At 41.6% G+C, this 16,444-nt stretch overlaps 1 protein-coding gene across 1 annotated transcript in view; it reads right to left on the bottom strand.

The window, feature by feature from the left end:
* The window catches only part of LOC139386189 (cGMP-dependent 3',5'-cyclic phosphodiesterase-like), a 228,160-nt gene that overhangs the window by 8,575 nt on the left and 203,141 nt on the right, over positions 1-16,444 (bottom strand). Inside the window, exons 16-23 of the mRNA XM_071131660.1 lie at positions 11,098-11,179; positions 10,746-10,920; positions 7,809-7,921; positions 5,478-5,555; positions 5,219-5,341; positions 4,343-4,413; positions 4,102-4,224; positions 1,234-1,321 (exon numbers count right to left, since the gene is read on the bottom strand). Coding sequence (XP_070987761.1) covers positions 1,234-1,321; positions 4,102-4,224; positions 4,343-4,413; positions 5,219-5,341; positions 5,478-5,555; positions 7,809-7,921; positions 10,746-10,920; positions 11,098-11,179 — 853 coding nt within the window. The remainder of the gene's footprint in view (positions 1-1,233; positions 1,322-4,101; positions 4,225-4,342; positions 4,414-5,218; positions 5,342-5,477; positions 5,556-7,808; positions 7,922-10,745; positions 10,921-11,097; positions 11,180-16,444) is intronic.

Genomic DNA, 16,444 nt, shown 5'->3' with positions numbered 1-16,444 from the left:
GGCCACTCAAGGACATTCAGAGACTTGTCCCGGAGCCACTCCTGCATTGTCTTGGCTGTGTGCTTAGGGTTGTTGTCCTGTTGGAAGGTGAACCTTCGCCCCAGCATGAGGACCTGAGCGCTCTGGAACAGGTTTTCACCAACAATCTCTTTCTCTACTTTGCGCCATTCATCTTTTCCTCTACCCTGACTAGTCTCCCAGTCACTGCCGCTGAAAAACATCCCCACATCATGATGCTGCCACCAACATGCTTCACCATAGGGATGGTACCAGGTTTCCTCCAGACATGACGCTTGGTATTCAGTCTTGGAATCATGAGACCAGAGAATCTTGTTTATCATGGTCTGAGAGTCCTTTAGGTGCCTTTTGGCAAACTCCAAGTGGGCTGTCATGTGCCTTTTACTGAGGAGTGGCTTCCGTCTGGCCAGTCTACCATAAAGGCCTGATTGGTGGAGTGCTGCAGAGATTGTTGTCCTTCTGGAAGGTTCTCCCATCTCCACAAAGGTTCTCTGGAGCTCTGTCAGAGTGACCATTGGGTTCTTGGTCACATCCCTGACCAAGGCCCTTCTCCCCCAATTGCTCAGTTTGGCCGGGCGGCCAGCTCTAGGAAGAGTCTTGGTGGTTCCAAATTTCTTCCATTTAAGAATGATGGAGGCCAACGTGTTCTTGGGGACCTTCAATGCTGCAGACATTTTTTGGTATCCTTCCCCAGATCTGTGCCTTGACACAATCCTGTCCCTTTGACCTCATGGCTTGGTTTTTGCTCTGACATGCACTGTCAACTGTGGGACCTTATATAGACAGGTGTTTGCCTTTCCAATCAATTGAATTTACCGAAGGTAAATGTCCAATCAATGTCCAATCAATTGAATTTACCGAAGGTGGACTCCAATCAAGTTGTAGAAACATCTAAAGGATGATCAATGGAAACAGGATGAACCTTTTCTATGAGCTTTTCTCATAGAAAAGGGTCTGAATATTACGCAAATAAGGTTTTCTGTTTTTTTATTTTGAATACATTTGCTAAAATGTCTAATAATGTAACAAAATGTGAAAAAAGTCAAGGGGTCTGAATACTTTCCGAATGAACTGTACGTGTGCATTTGAGTGTGTGTGTATGTGTGTGTGTGTGTGTGTATGTGTGTGTGTGTGTGTATGTGTGTGTGTGTATGTGTGTGTGTGTGTGTGTGTGTGTGTGTGTGTGTGTGTGTGTGTGTGTGTGTTGTGTCTTACTGAGGCCACTTGAAAGGAGTTGTTAGTCCCACGGTGGTCCAGGTCATGACACATACAGGAGACAAAGAGAGCAAAGATCTCTATATTCCTACAGACAGAGAGGGAGGGGTATGAGGTTAGACTGTAGGGTTATAGGGTTTAGTATGTAGATTATAGGAAAAAGGGTGCCAGGGTATCTACTAGCTCCAGGTAGTTGGCCAGGCCCAGATTCCTGTAGAGGAGATAGGGTGAGGAATGTAGGGTATAGGGTGTAGTATGTAGGGTTAGGGTAGATGGTATAGTATGTAGGGTTAGGGTATAGCATGTAGGGTTAGGGTATAGGGTAGATGGTATAGTATGTAGGGTTAGGGTATAGCATGTAGGGTTAGTGTATAGCGTAGATGGTATAGTATGTAGGGTTAGGGTATAGGGTAGATGGTATAGTATGTAGGGTTAGGGTATAGCGTAGATGGTATAGTATGTAGGGTTGGGGTATAGGGTAGATGGTATAGTATGTAGGGTTAGGGTATAGCGTAGATGGTATAGTATGTAGGGTTAGGGTATAGGGTAGATGGTATAGTATGTAGGGTTAGGGTATAGGGTAGATGGTGTAGTATGTAGGGGTAGGGTATAGGGTAGATGGTATAGTATGTAGAGTTAGGGTATAGTATGTAGGGTTAGGGTATAGGGTAGATGGTATAGTATGTAGGGTACAGGGTAGATGGTATAGTATGTAGGGTTAGGGTAGATGGTATAGTATGTAGGGTTAGAGTATTTGGTAGATGGTGTAGTATGTAGGGGTAGGGTATAGGGTAGATGGTATAGTATGTAGAGTTAGGGTATAGTATGTAGGGTTAGGGTATAGGGTAGATGGTATAGTATGTAGGGTACAGGGTAGATGGTATAGTATGTAGGGTTAGGGTATAGTATGTAGGGTTAGGGTATAGTATGTAGGGTTAGGGTATAGGGTAGATGGTATAGTATGTAGGGTACAGGGTAGATGGTATAGTATGTAGGGTTAGAGTATTTGGTAGATGGTGTAGTATGTAGGGGTAGGGTATAGGGTAGATGGTATAGTATGTAGAGTTAGGGTATAGTATGTAGGGTTAGGGTATAGGGTAGATGGTATAGTATGTAGGGTACAGGGTAGATGGTATAGTATGTAGGGTTAGGGTATAGTATGTAGGGTTAGGGTATAGTATGTAGGGTTTGGGTATAGGGTAGATGGTATAGTATGTAGGGTACAGGGTAGATGGTATAGTATGTAGGGTTAGAGTATTTGGTAGATGCTATAGTATGTAGGGTTAGGGTATAGGGTAGATGGTGTAGTATGTAGGGGTAGGGTATAGGGTAGATGGTGTAGTATGTAGGGTTAGGGTATAGGGTAGATGGTGTAGTATGTAGGGGTAGGGTATAGGGTAGATGGTGTAGTATGTAGGGTTAGGGTATTTAGTAGATGGTATAGTATGTAGGGCTAGGGTATAGGGTATATGGTATAGGATGTAGGGTTAGGGTATAGGGTAGATGGTGTAGTATGTAGGGTTATGGTATAGTATGTAGGGTACAGGGTAGATGGTGTAGTATGTAGGGTTAGGGTATAGGGTAGATGGTGTAGTATGTAGGGTTAGTGTATTGGGTAGATGGTATAGTATGCAGGGTTAGGGTATAGGGTAGATGGTATAGTATGTAGGGTTAGAGTATAGGGTATATGGCATAGTATGCAGGGATAGTGTATATTGTATATGGCATAGTATGTAGTGTGTAGGGTTAATGTATAGGGTATATGGTACAGTATGTATTGTTAGGGTATAGTATTTAGGGTATAGGGTAGATGGTGTAGTATCTAGGGTTAGTGTATGGGGTATATGGTACAGTATGTAGGGTTAGTGTATAGGGTAGATGGTATAGTATGTAGGGTTGGTGTATAGGGTAGTTGGTATAGTATGTAGGGTTAGGGTATAGGGTAGATGGTGTATTATGTAGGGTTAGGGTATAATATGTAGGGTTAGGGTATAATATGTAGGGTTAGGGTATAGAGTAGATGGTGTAGTATGTAGGGTACAGGGTAGATGGTATAGTATGTAGGGTTAGGGTATAGTATGTAGGGTTAGGGTATAGGGTAGATGGTATAGTATGTAGGGTACAGGGTAGATGGTATAGTATGTAGGGTTAGGGTATAGGGTAGATGGTGTATTATGTAGGGTTAGGGTATAGGGTAGATGGTGTATTATGTAGGGTTAGGGTATAGGGTAGATGGTGTATTATGTAGGGTTAGGGTATAGTATGTAGGGTACAGGGTAGATAGTGTAGTATATGGGGTTAGGGTATAGGGTAGATGGTGTAGTATGTAGGGGTAGGGTATAGGGTAGATGGTGTATTATGTAGGGTTAGTGTATAGGGTAGATGGTGTAGTATGTAGGGTTAGGGTATAGGGTAGATGGTGTAGTATGTAGGGTTAGGGTATAGGGTAGATGGTGTATTATGTAGGGTTAGGGTATAGCGTAGATGGTGTAGTATGTAGGGTTAGGGTATAGGGTAGATGGTGTAGTATGTAGGGTTAGGGTATAGGGTAGATGGTGTATTATGTAGGGTTAGTGTATAGGGTAGATGGTGTAGTATGTAGGGTTAGGGTATAGTATGTAGGGTACAGGGTAGATGGTGTATTATGTAGGGTTAGTGTATAGGGTAGATGGTGTATTATGTAGGGTTAGTGTATAGGGTAGATGGTGTAGTATGTAGGGTTAGGGTATAGTATGTAGGGTACAGGGTAGATGGTGTATTATGTAGGGGTAGGGTATAGGGTAGATGGTGTATTATGTAGGGTTAGGGTATAGGGTAGATGGTGTAGTATTTAGGGTATATGCTATATGGTGTAGTATGTCTACTTACTCCAGGTAGTTGGCCAGGCCCAGGTTCTTGTAGAGGAGATAACAGAAGTGAGAGACCGAGAAGGCATGTGTCCAGTTGTGATAGGGAGGATCTCTGTAACCCTTCTTTACCATCAGACAGAACCTGAAACCATGACAACCACACAATCAATCACCATAACAACCACTTCATCACCATAGCCACCTCTTCAGACACACAGACAGTGAGTGGACTGGAGAGAAAGAGAGAGAGTGAAAGGTACCTGGCCAGAGTGTGCAGGTCAATCTTATAGGCGTTGATGAAGCCCATGTCCTCAAACATACTCAGGATGCCCTGGACACACAGGAGGGGAAGAGATCAGACACAGGAACTGTGATCATCTGGCTGGATACTTCCCAAATCAGTTTTACTCGTATTGGTCAAAACTGTGTTATTCTGAGGAAGATTGTTGGATGTGCACACAGAGATGGAAAGAGGTCTTATCTTTGTGTCTACACCATTATAGGATCTGTGACAGAATGGGTGCGCCTTTGAGGCTACCTCCATTTTAAAGTAGTCAACTTTCTTATTTTATATTTGAAAAAAGTGTAAAGCCCATATTGGTGATTTACTACCACCTGCAGATATCAAATCCTGAACCAAATCATGTCATTAATTTGTTGTGGCCACTAGATTGCGGTAGTAAACCATTTACAAACTATAGCACCCAATCAGAAGAAAAATGCAATGCCCTGTTCATTGGCTGATTTACTCCCAACACATAGGAATCGCCTACTTTAAAATGGTGGAAGCCCTCAATGGCAATGTCCATGCTAAAACAGGTTATTTCCAAGTTGAGTCCTCTATCGATCCAGTATCCTTGCACATTGTAAATACAGTACTGGAACTGGCCCTGTAAATACTACGCTTACTTACTTTATCTAGATCTTCTTATTTCTTATTTTTATTTTTATATCTTGTGTGTTTTTGTTCTACCTTGTTATTTGTTTGTATCACATTGTTATTGATTACTGCATTGTGGGGGTTGCAAGAAAAGGCATTTCACTGTACGTGTGCATGTGACATTTAAAACTTGAAACTGAAACTATACATCTCTATGGATGTGCACGTAAACACACACACTCTTCCTCTGTATTACCATGGGTGTGTTGTCATCAGGTAGTGAACGGGGTGTGTAGGTGAACTCAGCGAATAAGGGATGAATCTCTTCCACTGGCTCCAGCCCAGTTACCAACAGCTGGGTCACCTCCTCTGCTGACACCTACACGCACACGCCCACGCCCACACACACACACACACACACACACACACACACACACACACACACACAATCACATTACTGCTGCACTGGATGTGTGTGTGTGTGTGTGCTGTGTGGGTTAGTATGTGTGTTTCACCTTCATGTGGTACATCATCATCTCGTTGGCCAGGTGGGATCTGAACTGAGCCTCATGGACCTTCTTATACAGAAGAGACTGAACACACAGGAGAGACCAGTCAGTCAACCACAACCACATCATTACACAGGAGAGACCAGTCAGTCAACCACAACCACATCAGTACACAGGAGAGACCAGTCAGTCAACCACATTATTACACAGGAGAGACCCGTCAGTCAACCACATCATTACACAGGAGAGACCAGTTAGTCAACCACAACCACATCATTACACAGGAGAGACCAGTCAGTCAACCACATTATTATACAGGAGGGACCAGTCAGTCAACCACATCATTACACAGGAGAGACCAGTTAGTCAACCACATCATTACACAGGAGAGACCAGTTAGTCAACCACATTATTGCACAGGAGAGACCAGTTAGTCAACCACATCATTACACAGGAGAGACCAGTTAGTCAACCACAACCACATTATTACACAGGAGAGACCAGTTAGTCAACCACATTATTACACAGGAGAGACCACTCAGTCAACCACATCATTACACAGGAGAGACCAGTTAGTCAACCACAACCACATTATTACACAGGAGAGACCAGTTAGTCAACCACATTATTATACAGGAGAGACCTGTCAGTCAACCACATCATTACACAGGAGAGACCAGTCAGTCAACCACAACCACATCATTACACAAGAGAGACCACTCAGTCAACCACATCATTACACAGGATAGACCACTCAGTCAACCACAACCACATCATTACACAGGAGAGACCACTCAGTCAACCACAACCACATTATTACACAGGAGAGACCAGTCAGTCAACCACTTTATTACACAGGCGAGACCACTCAGTCAACCACAACCACATCATTACACAGGAGAGACCAGTCAGTCAACCACATCATTACACAGGAGAGACCAGTTAGTCAACCACAACCACATCATTACACAGGAGAGACCAGTCAGTCAACCACAACCACATCATTACACAGGAGAGACCAGTCAGTCAACCACATCATTACACAGGAGAGACCAGTCAGTCAACCACATCATTACACAGGAGAGACCAGTTAGTCAACCACAACCACATCATTACACAGGAGAGACCAGTCAGTCAACCACAACCACATCATTACACAGGAGAGACCAGTCAGTCAACCACAACCACATCAGTACACAGGAGAGACCAGTCAGTCAACCACATTATTATACAGGAGAGACCAGTCAGTCAACCACATCATTACACAGGAGAGACCAGTTAGTCAACCACAACCACATCATTGCACAGGAGAGACCAGTCAGTCAACCACATTATTATACAGGAGAGACCAGTCAGTCAACCACATTATTACACAGGAGAGACCAGTCAGTCAACCACATTATTACACAGGAGAGACCAGTTAGTCAACCACAACCACATCATTACACAGGAGGGACCAGTCAGTCAACCACATCATTACACAGGAGAGACCAGTCAGTCAACCACATCATTACACAGGAGAGACCAGTCAGTCAACCACATCATTACATAGGAGAGATCACTCAGTCAACCACATTATTATACAGGAGAGACCAGTCAGTCAACCACATCATTACACAGGAGAGACCAGTTAGTCAACCACAACCACATCATTACACAGGAGAGACCAGTCAGTCAACCACATTATTACACAGGAGAGACCAGTCAGTCAACCACATTATTACACAGGAGAGACCAGCCAGTCAACCACATTATTACACAGGAGAGACTAGTCAGTCAACCACATTATTATACAGGAGGGGCCAGTTAGTCAACCACATCATTATACAGGAGAGACCACTCAGTCAACCACATTATTATACAGGAGAGACCAGTCAGTCAACCACATTATTATACAGGAGGGGCCAGTTAGTCAACCACATCATTATACAGGAGAGACCAGTCAGTCAACCACATTATTACACAGGAGAGACCAGTTAGTCAACCACATTATTACACAGGAGAGACCAGTCAGTCAACCACATTATTACACAGGAGAGACCAGTCAGTCAACCACATTATTATACAGGAGGGGCCAGTTAGTCAACCACATCATTATACAGGAGAGACCAGTCAGTCAACCACATCATTACACAGGAGAGACCAGTCAGTCAACCACATTATTATACAGGAGAGACCACTCAGTCAACGACAACTAAATCCATACCACAGCAACAGGGCCCTAACATCCTACTGTATCTTATTCTACTGTTTAAAACACACTTTGTGACTCAGTCATGACTAGAGTGTCAGAGGTCAGCGGTTATTATGTCTCTTTAGATGGCCTGTCTGACTCACGTGTGCGATGCTGATTCCACAGTAGATGGAGAAAGCAGTGGCCAGGTCCTCATCGAAGCGGTTAAACCATGGTCCATTAGTCTTATTGACCAACTCAGCCACCCCAATAACCTCTGTGAGAGAGAGAGAGAGAGAGAGAGAGAGAGAGAGAGAGAGAGAGAGAGAGAGAGAGAGAGAGAGAGAGAGAGAGAGAGAGAGAGAGAGGAAGAGAGAGAAAGAGCGAGAGAGAGAGAGAGAAAGAGAGAAAGAGAGAGAGAAAGACAAAGACAAAGAGAGAGGAAGAGCATGAGAAAGAGAGAAAGAGAGAGGGAAAGAAAGAGAGCAACCAGTGAAGAACAAACACCATTGTAAATACGACACAAATTTATGTTTATTTATTTTCCCTTTTGTAGTTAATATGACGTAAAATATATTTCGGAACTTCTAAAAGTGTAATTTAGACCTGTTAATTTTGTATTTTTAATTCCCTTTTGTTTATTATCTATTTCACTTGCTTTGGCAATGTAAACATACAGTACACTACCGTTCAAAAGTTTGGGGTCACTTAGAAATGTCCTTGTTTTTGAAAGAGCACATTTTTTTGTCCATTAAAATAACATCAAATTGATCAGAAATACAGTATAGACATTGTTAATGTTGTAAATGACTACTGTAGCTGGAAACTGTACATTATTTATGGAATATCTAATACCTCAGAGGCCCATTATCAGCAACCATCACTCCTGCGTTCCAATGGCACTTTGTGTTAGCTAATCCAAATTTATCATTTTAAAAGGCTAATTGATCATTAGAAAACCCTTTTGCAAATATGTTAGCACAGCTGAAAAATGTTGTTCTGATTAAAGAAGCAATACAACTGGTCTTCTTTAGACTAGTAGAGTATCTGGAGCATCAGCATTTGTGGGTTTGATTACAGGCTCAAAATGGCCAGAAACAAAGAACATTATTGTTCAGAGAAATTAAGGCTATTCCATGCAAGAAATTGCCAATAAATTGAAGATCTGGTATAAACTGAGTACTACTCCCTTCACAGAACAAACTAGCTCTAACCAGAATAGAAAGAGGAGTGGGAGGCTCCGGTGCACAACTGAGCAAGAGGACAAGTACATTAGGATGTTTAGTTTGAGAAACAGACGCCTCACAAGTCTTCAACTGGCAGCTTCATTAAATAGTACCCACAAAACACATGTCTAAACATCAACAGTGAAGAGGCGACTCCGGGATCCTTCTAGGCAGAAGGCCAGCAGTGTCCAGTGTCTGTGTTCTTTTGCCCATCTTAATCTTTTCTTTTATTGGCCAGTCTGAAATATGGCTTTTTCTTTGCAACTCGGAGTCGCCTCTTCACTGTTGACGTTGAGACTTGTGTTTTGCGGGTACTATTTAATGAAGCTGCCAGATTAGGACTTGTGAGGCGTCTGTTTCTCAATTTCTCAGATGGAATATTCTTCATTTCTCAGAACAAGAATAGACTGACGAGTTTCAGAAGAAAGTTCTTTGTTTCTGGCCATTCTGAGCATTATCATTAACAATGTCTACACTGTATTTCAATTTGATGTTATTTTAATGGAAAAGGTAATTTCAAAGTGACCCCAAACTTTTGAACGGGAGTGTATGTTTCCCATGACAATAAAGCCCCTTGAATTGAAATGGAAATGTAATTGTGAGAGAGAGAAAGAGAGAAAGAGAAAGATGAGAGATGGAGCAGCATAGAGGTAGAGAGCAGCTCCTCACTCCAGGAGCTGTCCTGTGTATCGAATTGTGTACTCCAGTGTAGTGTTAGTTCAGTTGTTTACTCCAGTGTAGTGTTAGTTTAGTTGTTTACTCCAGTGTAGTGTTAGTTCAGTTGTTTACTCCAGTGTAGTGTTAGTTTAGTTGTTTACTCCAGTGTAGTGTTAGTTTAGTTGTTTACTCCAGTGTAGTGTTAGTTCAGTTGTTAACTCCAGTGTAGTGTTAGTTCAGTTGTTAACTCCAGTGTAGTGTAAATTCAGTTGTTAACTCCAGTGTAGTGTTAGTTCAGTTGTTTACTCCAGTGTAGTGTTAGTTCAGTTGTTTACTCCAGTGTATTGTTAATTCAGTTGTTTACTCCAGTGTAGTGTTAGTTCAGTTGTTTACTCCAGTGTAGTGTTAATTCAGTTGTTTACTCCAGTGTAGTGTTAGTTTAGTTGTTTACTCCAGTGTAGTGTTAGTTCAGTTGTTAACTCCAGTGTAGTGTTAGTTTAGTTGTTTACTCCAGTGTAGTGTTAGTTTAGTTGTTTACTCCAGTGTAGTGTTAGTTCAGTTGTTAACTCCAGTGTAGTGTAAATTCAGTTGTTTACTCCAGTGTAGTGTTAATTCAGTTGTTAACTCCAGTGTAGTGTTAATTCAGTTCTTTACTCCAGTGTAAATTCAGTTGTTTACTCCAGTGTAGTGTTAGTTCAGTTGTTTACTCCAGTGTATTGTTAATTCAGTTGTTTACTCCAGTGTAGTGTTAATTCAGTTGTTTACTCCAGTGTAGTGTTAGTTCAGTTGTTTACTCCAGTGTATTGTTAATTCAGTTGTTAACTCCAGTGTAGTGTTAATTCAGTTGTTAACTCCAGTGTAGTGTAAATTCAGTTGTTTACTCCAGTGTAGTGTTAATTCAGTTGTTAACTCCAGTGTAGTGTTAATTCAGTTCTTTACTCCAGTGTAAATTCAGTTGTTTACTCCAGTGTAGTGTTAGTTCAGTTGTTTACTCCAGTGTAGTGTAAATTCAGTTGTTTACTCCAGTGTAGTGTTAGTTCAGTTGTTTACTCCAGTGTAGTGTTAATTCAGTTCTTTACTCCAGTGTAAATTCAGTTGTTTACTCCAGTGTAGTGTTAGTTCAGTTGTTTACTCCAGTGTATTGTTAATTCAGTTGTTTACTCCAGTGTAGTGTTAGTTCAGTTGTTTACTCCAGTGTCGTGTTAATTCAGTTGTCACCGTTGTTCTCGTCCTTGATGGGGAAGCAGAGGATGTTGCGTGTTCTAAACCCGGTGCTGTCGTCCACTCCTCGGTAGAACAGAGGGTGGGAGTACGCATCCTTAATGTTCAGGATCTGCCCAGTCATAGCTACATGACCCGCTATGCCCTGGTCTGCAGGGATACGGAACTCCTTCTACACACGCACGCACGCACGCACACGCACACGCACACGCACACACACACACACACACACAGAGACCATCTTTAAAATCTTAGTCTTAGTCTTCATCATGATTATGATATTAACATCTTCATCATCATCATCATAATCATCAATATCAAACAGAGAAGTTCTAGATGTGTGTTTTACCTCATCATCACTGACCACGCCCCCATCAAAAACCTTGGCAACCAGCTCATGGCTGACTTGATCCAGTAGGAACACAGAGCAACTACAGAGAAATGACAGGGGGAGAGAGAAAGAAAGAGAGAGAGAAATCATATAAAAATAAAATGTTATTAGTAACATACAACGGGTATAAATCAAATCAAATCAAATTTTATTTGTCACATACACATGGTTAGCAGATGTTAATGCGAGTGTAGCGAAATGCTTGTGCTTCTAGTTCCGACAATGCAGTAATAACCAACAAGTAATCTAACTAACAATTCCAAAACTACTGTCTTGTACACAGTGTGAGGGGATAAAGAATATGTACATAAGGATATATGAATGAGTGATGGTACAGAGCAGCATAGGCAGATACAGTAGATTGTATACTGTAGATTTGACCGTGAAATGTTTTCTGACAAGCCCTTCCCAACGATGCAGAGTTAAATAATAATAATGAAAATAAAAATATTAACATGGAGCTACAGTACTGATCATAGAGGAAGTGCCAGATCAATGTGGAGATATATACAGGGAGTATCAGATCAATGTGGAGCTATATACAGGAAGTACCAGTACCAGATCAATGTGGAGATATATACAGGAAGTACCAGTACCAGATCAATGTGGAGATATATACAGGAAGTACCAGTACCAGATCAATGTGGAGATATATAGAGGAAGTACCAGTACCAGATCAATGTGGAGATATATACAGGGAGTATCAGATCAATGTGGAGCTATATACAGGGAGTACCAGATCAATGTGGAGATATATACAGGGAGTACCAGATCAATGTGGAGATATATACAGGGAGTACCAAATCAATGTGGAGCTATATACAGGGAGTACCAGATCAATGTGGAGATATATACAGGGAGTATCAGATCAATGTGGAGATATATACAGGGAGTACCAAATTAATGTGGAGCTATATACAGGGAGTACCAGATCAATGTGGAGATAAATACAGGGAGATCCCGTACCAGATCAATGTGGAGATATATACAGGGAGTACCAGTACCAGATCAATGTGGAGATATATACAGGAAGTACCAGATCAATGTGGAGATATATACAGGGAGTACCAGATCAATGTGGAGATATATACAGGAAGTACCCGTGCCAGATCAATGTGGAGATATATACAGGGAGTACCAGTACCAGATCAATGTGGAGCTATATACAGGGAGTACCAGTACCAGATCCATGTGGAGATATATACAGGAAGTACCCGTACCAGATCAATGTGGAGATATATACAGGAAGTACCAGTACCAGATCAATGTGGAGATATATACAGGGAGTACCAGTACCAGATCAATGTGGAGATATATACAGGAAGTACCAGTACCAGATCAATGTGGAGATATATACAGGGAGTACCAGCACCAGATCAATGTGGAGATATATACAGGGAGTACCAGTACCAGATCAATGTGGAGCTATATACAGGGAGTACCAGTACCAGATCAATGTGGAGCTATATACAGGGAGTACCAGATCAATGTGGAGCTATATACAAGGAGTACCAGATCAAAGTGGAGCTATAGACAGGGAGTACCAGTACCAGATCAATGTGGAGATATATACAGGGAGAACCAGATCAATGTGGAGATATATACAGGGAGAACCAGATCAATGTGGAGCTATATACAAGGAGTACCAGATATATGGGGAGCTAATGACAGGGAGTACCAGTACCAGATCAATGTGGAGATATATACAGGGAGTACCAGATAAATTTGGAGCTATATACAGGGAGTACCAGATAATGTGGATCTATTTACAGGGAGTACCAGATCAATGTGGAGCTATATACAGGGAGTACAAGATCAATGTGGAGCTATATATAGGGAGTACCAGTACCAGATCAATGTGGAGATATATACAGGGAGTACCAGATCAATATGGAGCTATAAACAGGGAGTACCACTACCAGATCAATGTGGAGCTATATACAGGGAGTACCAGATCAATATGGAGCTATATACAGGGAGTACCAGATCAATATGGAGCTATATACAGGGAGTACCAGATCAATGTGGAGCTACATACAGGGAGTACCAGATCAATATGGAGCTATATACAGGGAGTACCAGATCAATGTGGAGCTATATACAGGGAGTACCAGATCAATGTGGAAAAATAAATAGGGAGTACCAGTCCCAGATCAATGTGGAGATATATACAGGGAGTACCAGATCAATGTGGAGATATATACAGGAAGTACCAGTACCAGATCAATGTGGAGATATATACAGGGAGTACCAGATCAAAGTGGAGATATATACATGAAGTACTAGATAAATGTAGAGATATATACAGGGAGTACCAGTACCAGATCAATGTGGAGATATATACAGGGAGTAAGAGTACCATATCAATGTGGAGATATATACAGGAAGTACCAGTACCAGATCAATGTGGAGATATATACAGGGTGTACCAGTACCAGATCAATGTGGAGATATATACAGGGAGTACCAGTACCAGATCAATGTGGAGATATATACAGGGAGTACCAGTAGCAGATCAATGTGGAGATATATATAGGGAGTACCAGTACAAGATCAATGTGGAGCTATATACAGGAAGTACCAGTAGCAGATCAATGTGGAGATATATACAGGGAGTACCAGTACCAGATCAATATGGAGAAATATACAGGGACTACCAGTAACAGACCAATGTGGAGATATATACAGGGAGTACCAGTACTAGATCAATGTGGAGATATATGTGGGGAGTACCAGTACCAGATCAATGTGGAGATATATACATGAAGTACCAGTACCAGATCAATGTGGAGCTATATACAGGGAGTACCAGTACCAAATCAATGTGGACAAATATACAGGGAGTACCAGTACCAGATCAATGTGGAGATATATACAGGGAGTGCCAGTACCAGATCAATGTGGAGATGTATACAAGGAGTACCAGTACTAGATCAATGTGGAGATATATACAGGGAGTACCAGTACCAGATCAATGTGGAGATATATACAGGGAGTACCAGTACCAGATCAATGTGGAGCTATATACAGGGAGTACCAGTACCAGATCAATGTGGAGCTATATACAGGGAGCACCAGCACCAGATCAATGTGGAGATATAAACAGGGAGTACCACTACCAGATCAATGTGGAGATATATACAGGGAGTGCCAGTACCAGATCAACGTGGAGATATATACATGAAGTACTAGATACATGTAGAGATATATACAGGGAGTACCAGTACCAGATCAATGTGGAGATATATACAGGGAGTAAGAGTACCATATCAATGTGGAGATATATACAGGAAGTACCAGTACCAGATCAATGTGGAGATATATACAGGGAGTATCAGATCAATGTGGAGATATATACAGGGAGTACCAGATCAATGTGGAGATATATACAGGGAGTACCAGATCAATGTGGAGATATATACAGGGAGTACCAGATCAATGTGGAGATATATACAGGGAGTATCAGATCAATGTGGAGATATATACAGGGATTACCAGATCAATGTGGAGATATATACAGGGAGTACCAGATCAATGTTGAGATATATACAGGGAGTACCAGTACCATATCAATGTGGAGATATATACAGGAAGTACCAGTACCAGATCAATGTGGAGATATATACAGGGAGTATCAGATCAATGTGGAGATACATACAGGAAGTACCAGTAACAGATCAATGTGGAGATATATACATGAAGTACCAGATAAATGTGGAGATATATACAGGTAGTACCAGTACCAAATCAATGTGGAGATATATACAGGGAGAACCAGTACCATATCAATGTGGAGATATATACAGGGAGTACCAGTACCAGATCAATATGGAGAAATATACAGGGACTACCAGTAACAGATCAATGTGGAGATATATACAGGGAGTACCAGTACTAGATCAATGTGGAGATATATGTGGGGAGTACCAGTACCAGATCAATGTGGAGATATATACAGGAAGTACCAGTACCAGATCAATGTGGAGCTATATACAGGGAGTACCAGTACCAAATCAATGTGGACAAATATACAGGGAGTACCAAATCAATGTGGAGATATATACAGGGAGTGCCAGTACCAGATCAATGTGGAGATGTATACAAGGAGTACCAGTACTAGATCAATGTGGAGATATATACAGGGAGTACCAGTACCAGATCAATGTGGAGATATATACAGGGAGTACCAGTACCAGATCAATGTGGAGCTATATACAGGGAGTACCAGTACCAGATCAATGTGGAGCTATATACAGGGAGCACCAGCACCAGATCAATGTGGAGATATAAACAGGGAGTACAACTACCAGATCAATGTGGAGATATATACAGGGAGTGCCAGTACCAGATCAACGTGGAGATATATACATGAAGTACTAGATACATGTAGAGATATATACAGGGAGTACCAGTACCAGATCAATGTGGAGATATATACAGGGAATAAGAGTACCATATCAATGTGGAGATATATACAAGGAGTACCAGTACTAGATCAATGTGGAGATATATACAGGGAGTACCAGTACCAGATCAATGTGGAGATATATACAGGGAGTACCAGTACCAGGTCAATGTGAAGCTATATACAGGGAGTACCAGATCAATGTGGAGATATATACAGGAAGTACCAGTACCAGATCAATGTGGAGATATATACAGGGAGTACCAGTACCAGATCAATGTGGAGATATATACAGGGAGTACCAGTACCAGGTCAATGTGAAGCTATATACAGGGAGTACCAGATATATGTGGAGATATATACAGGAAGTACCAGTACCAGATCAATGTGGAGCTATATACAGGGATTACCAGATCAATGTGGAGATATATACAGGGAGTACCAGATCAATGTTGAGATATATACAGGGAGTACCAGTAACAGATCAATGTGGAGATACATACATGAAGTATCAGATAAATGTGGAGATATATACAGGAAGTACCAGTACCAGATCAATGTGGAGATATATACAGGGAGGACCAGTACCAGATCAATGTGGAGCTATATACAGGAAGTACCAGATCAATGTGGAGCTATATACAGGGAGTACCAGTACCAGATCAATGTGGAGCTATATACAGGGAGCACCAGCACCAGATCAATGTGGAGATATAAACAGGGAGTACCACTACCAGATCAATGTGGAGATATATACAGGGAGTGCCAGTACCAGATCAACGTGGAGATATATACATGAAGTACTAGATACATGTAGAGATATATACAGGGAGTACCAGTACCAGATCAATGTGGAGATATATACAGGGAATAAGAGTACCATATCAATGTGGAGATATA

The sequence above is a fragment of the Oncorhynchus clarkii genome, chromosome 27 (genome assembly GCF_045791955.1).
Source record: "Oncorhynchus clarkii lewisi isolate Uvic-CL-2024 chromosome 27, UVic_Ocla_1.0, whole genome shotgun sequence".
NCBI classification, from domain to species: Eukaryota; Metazoa; Chordata; class Actinopteri; order Salmoniformes; family Salmonidae; genus Oncorhynchus; species Oncorhynchus clarkii.
This window is presented reverse-complemented; position numbering and strand designations above follow the sequence as displayed.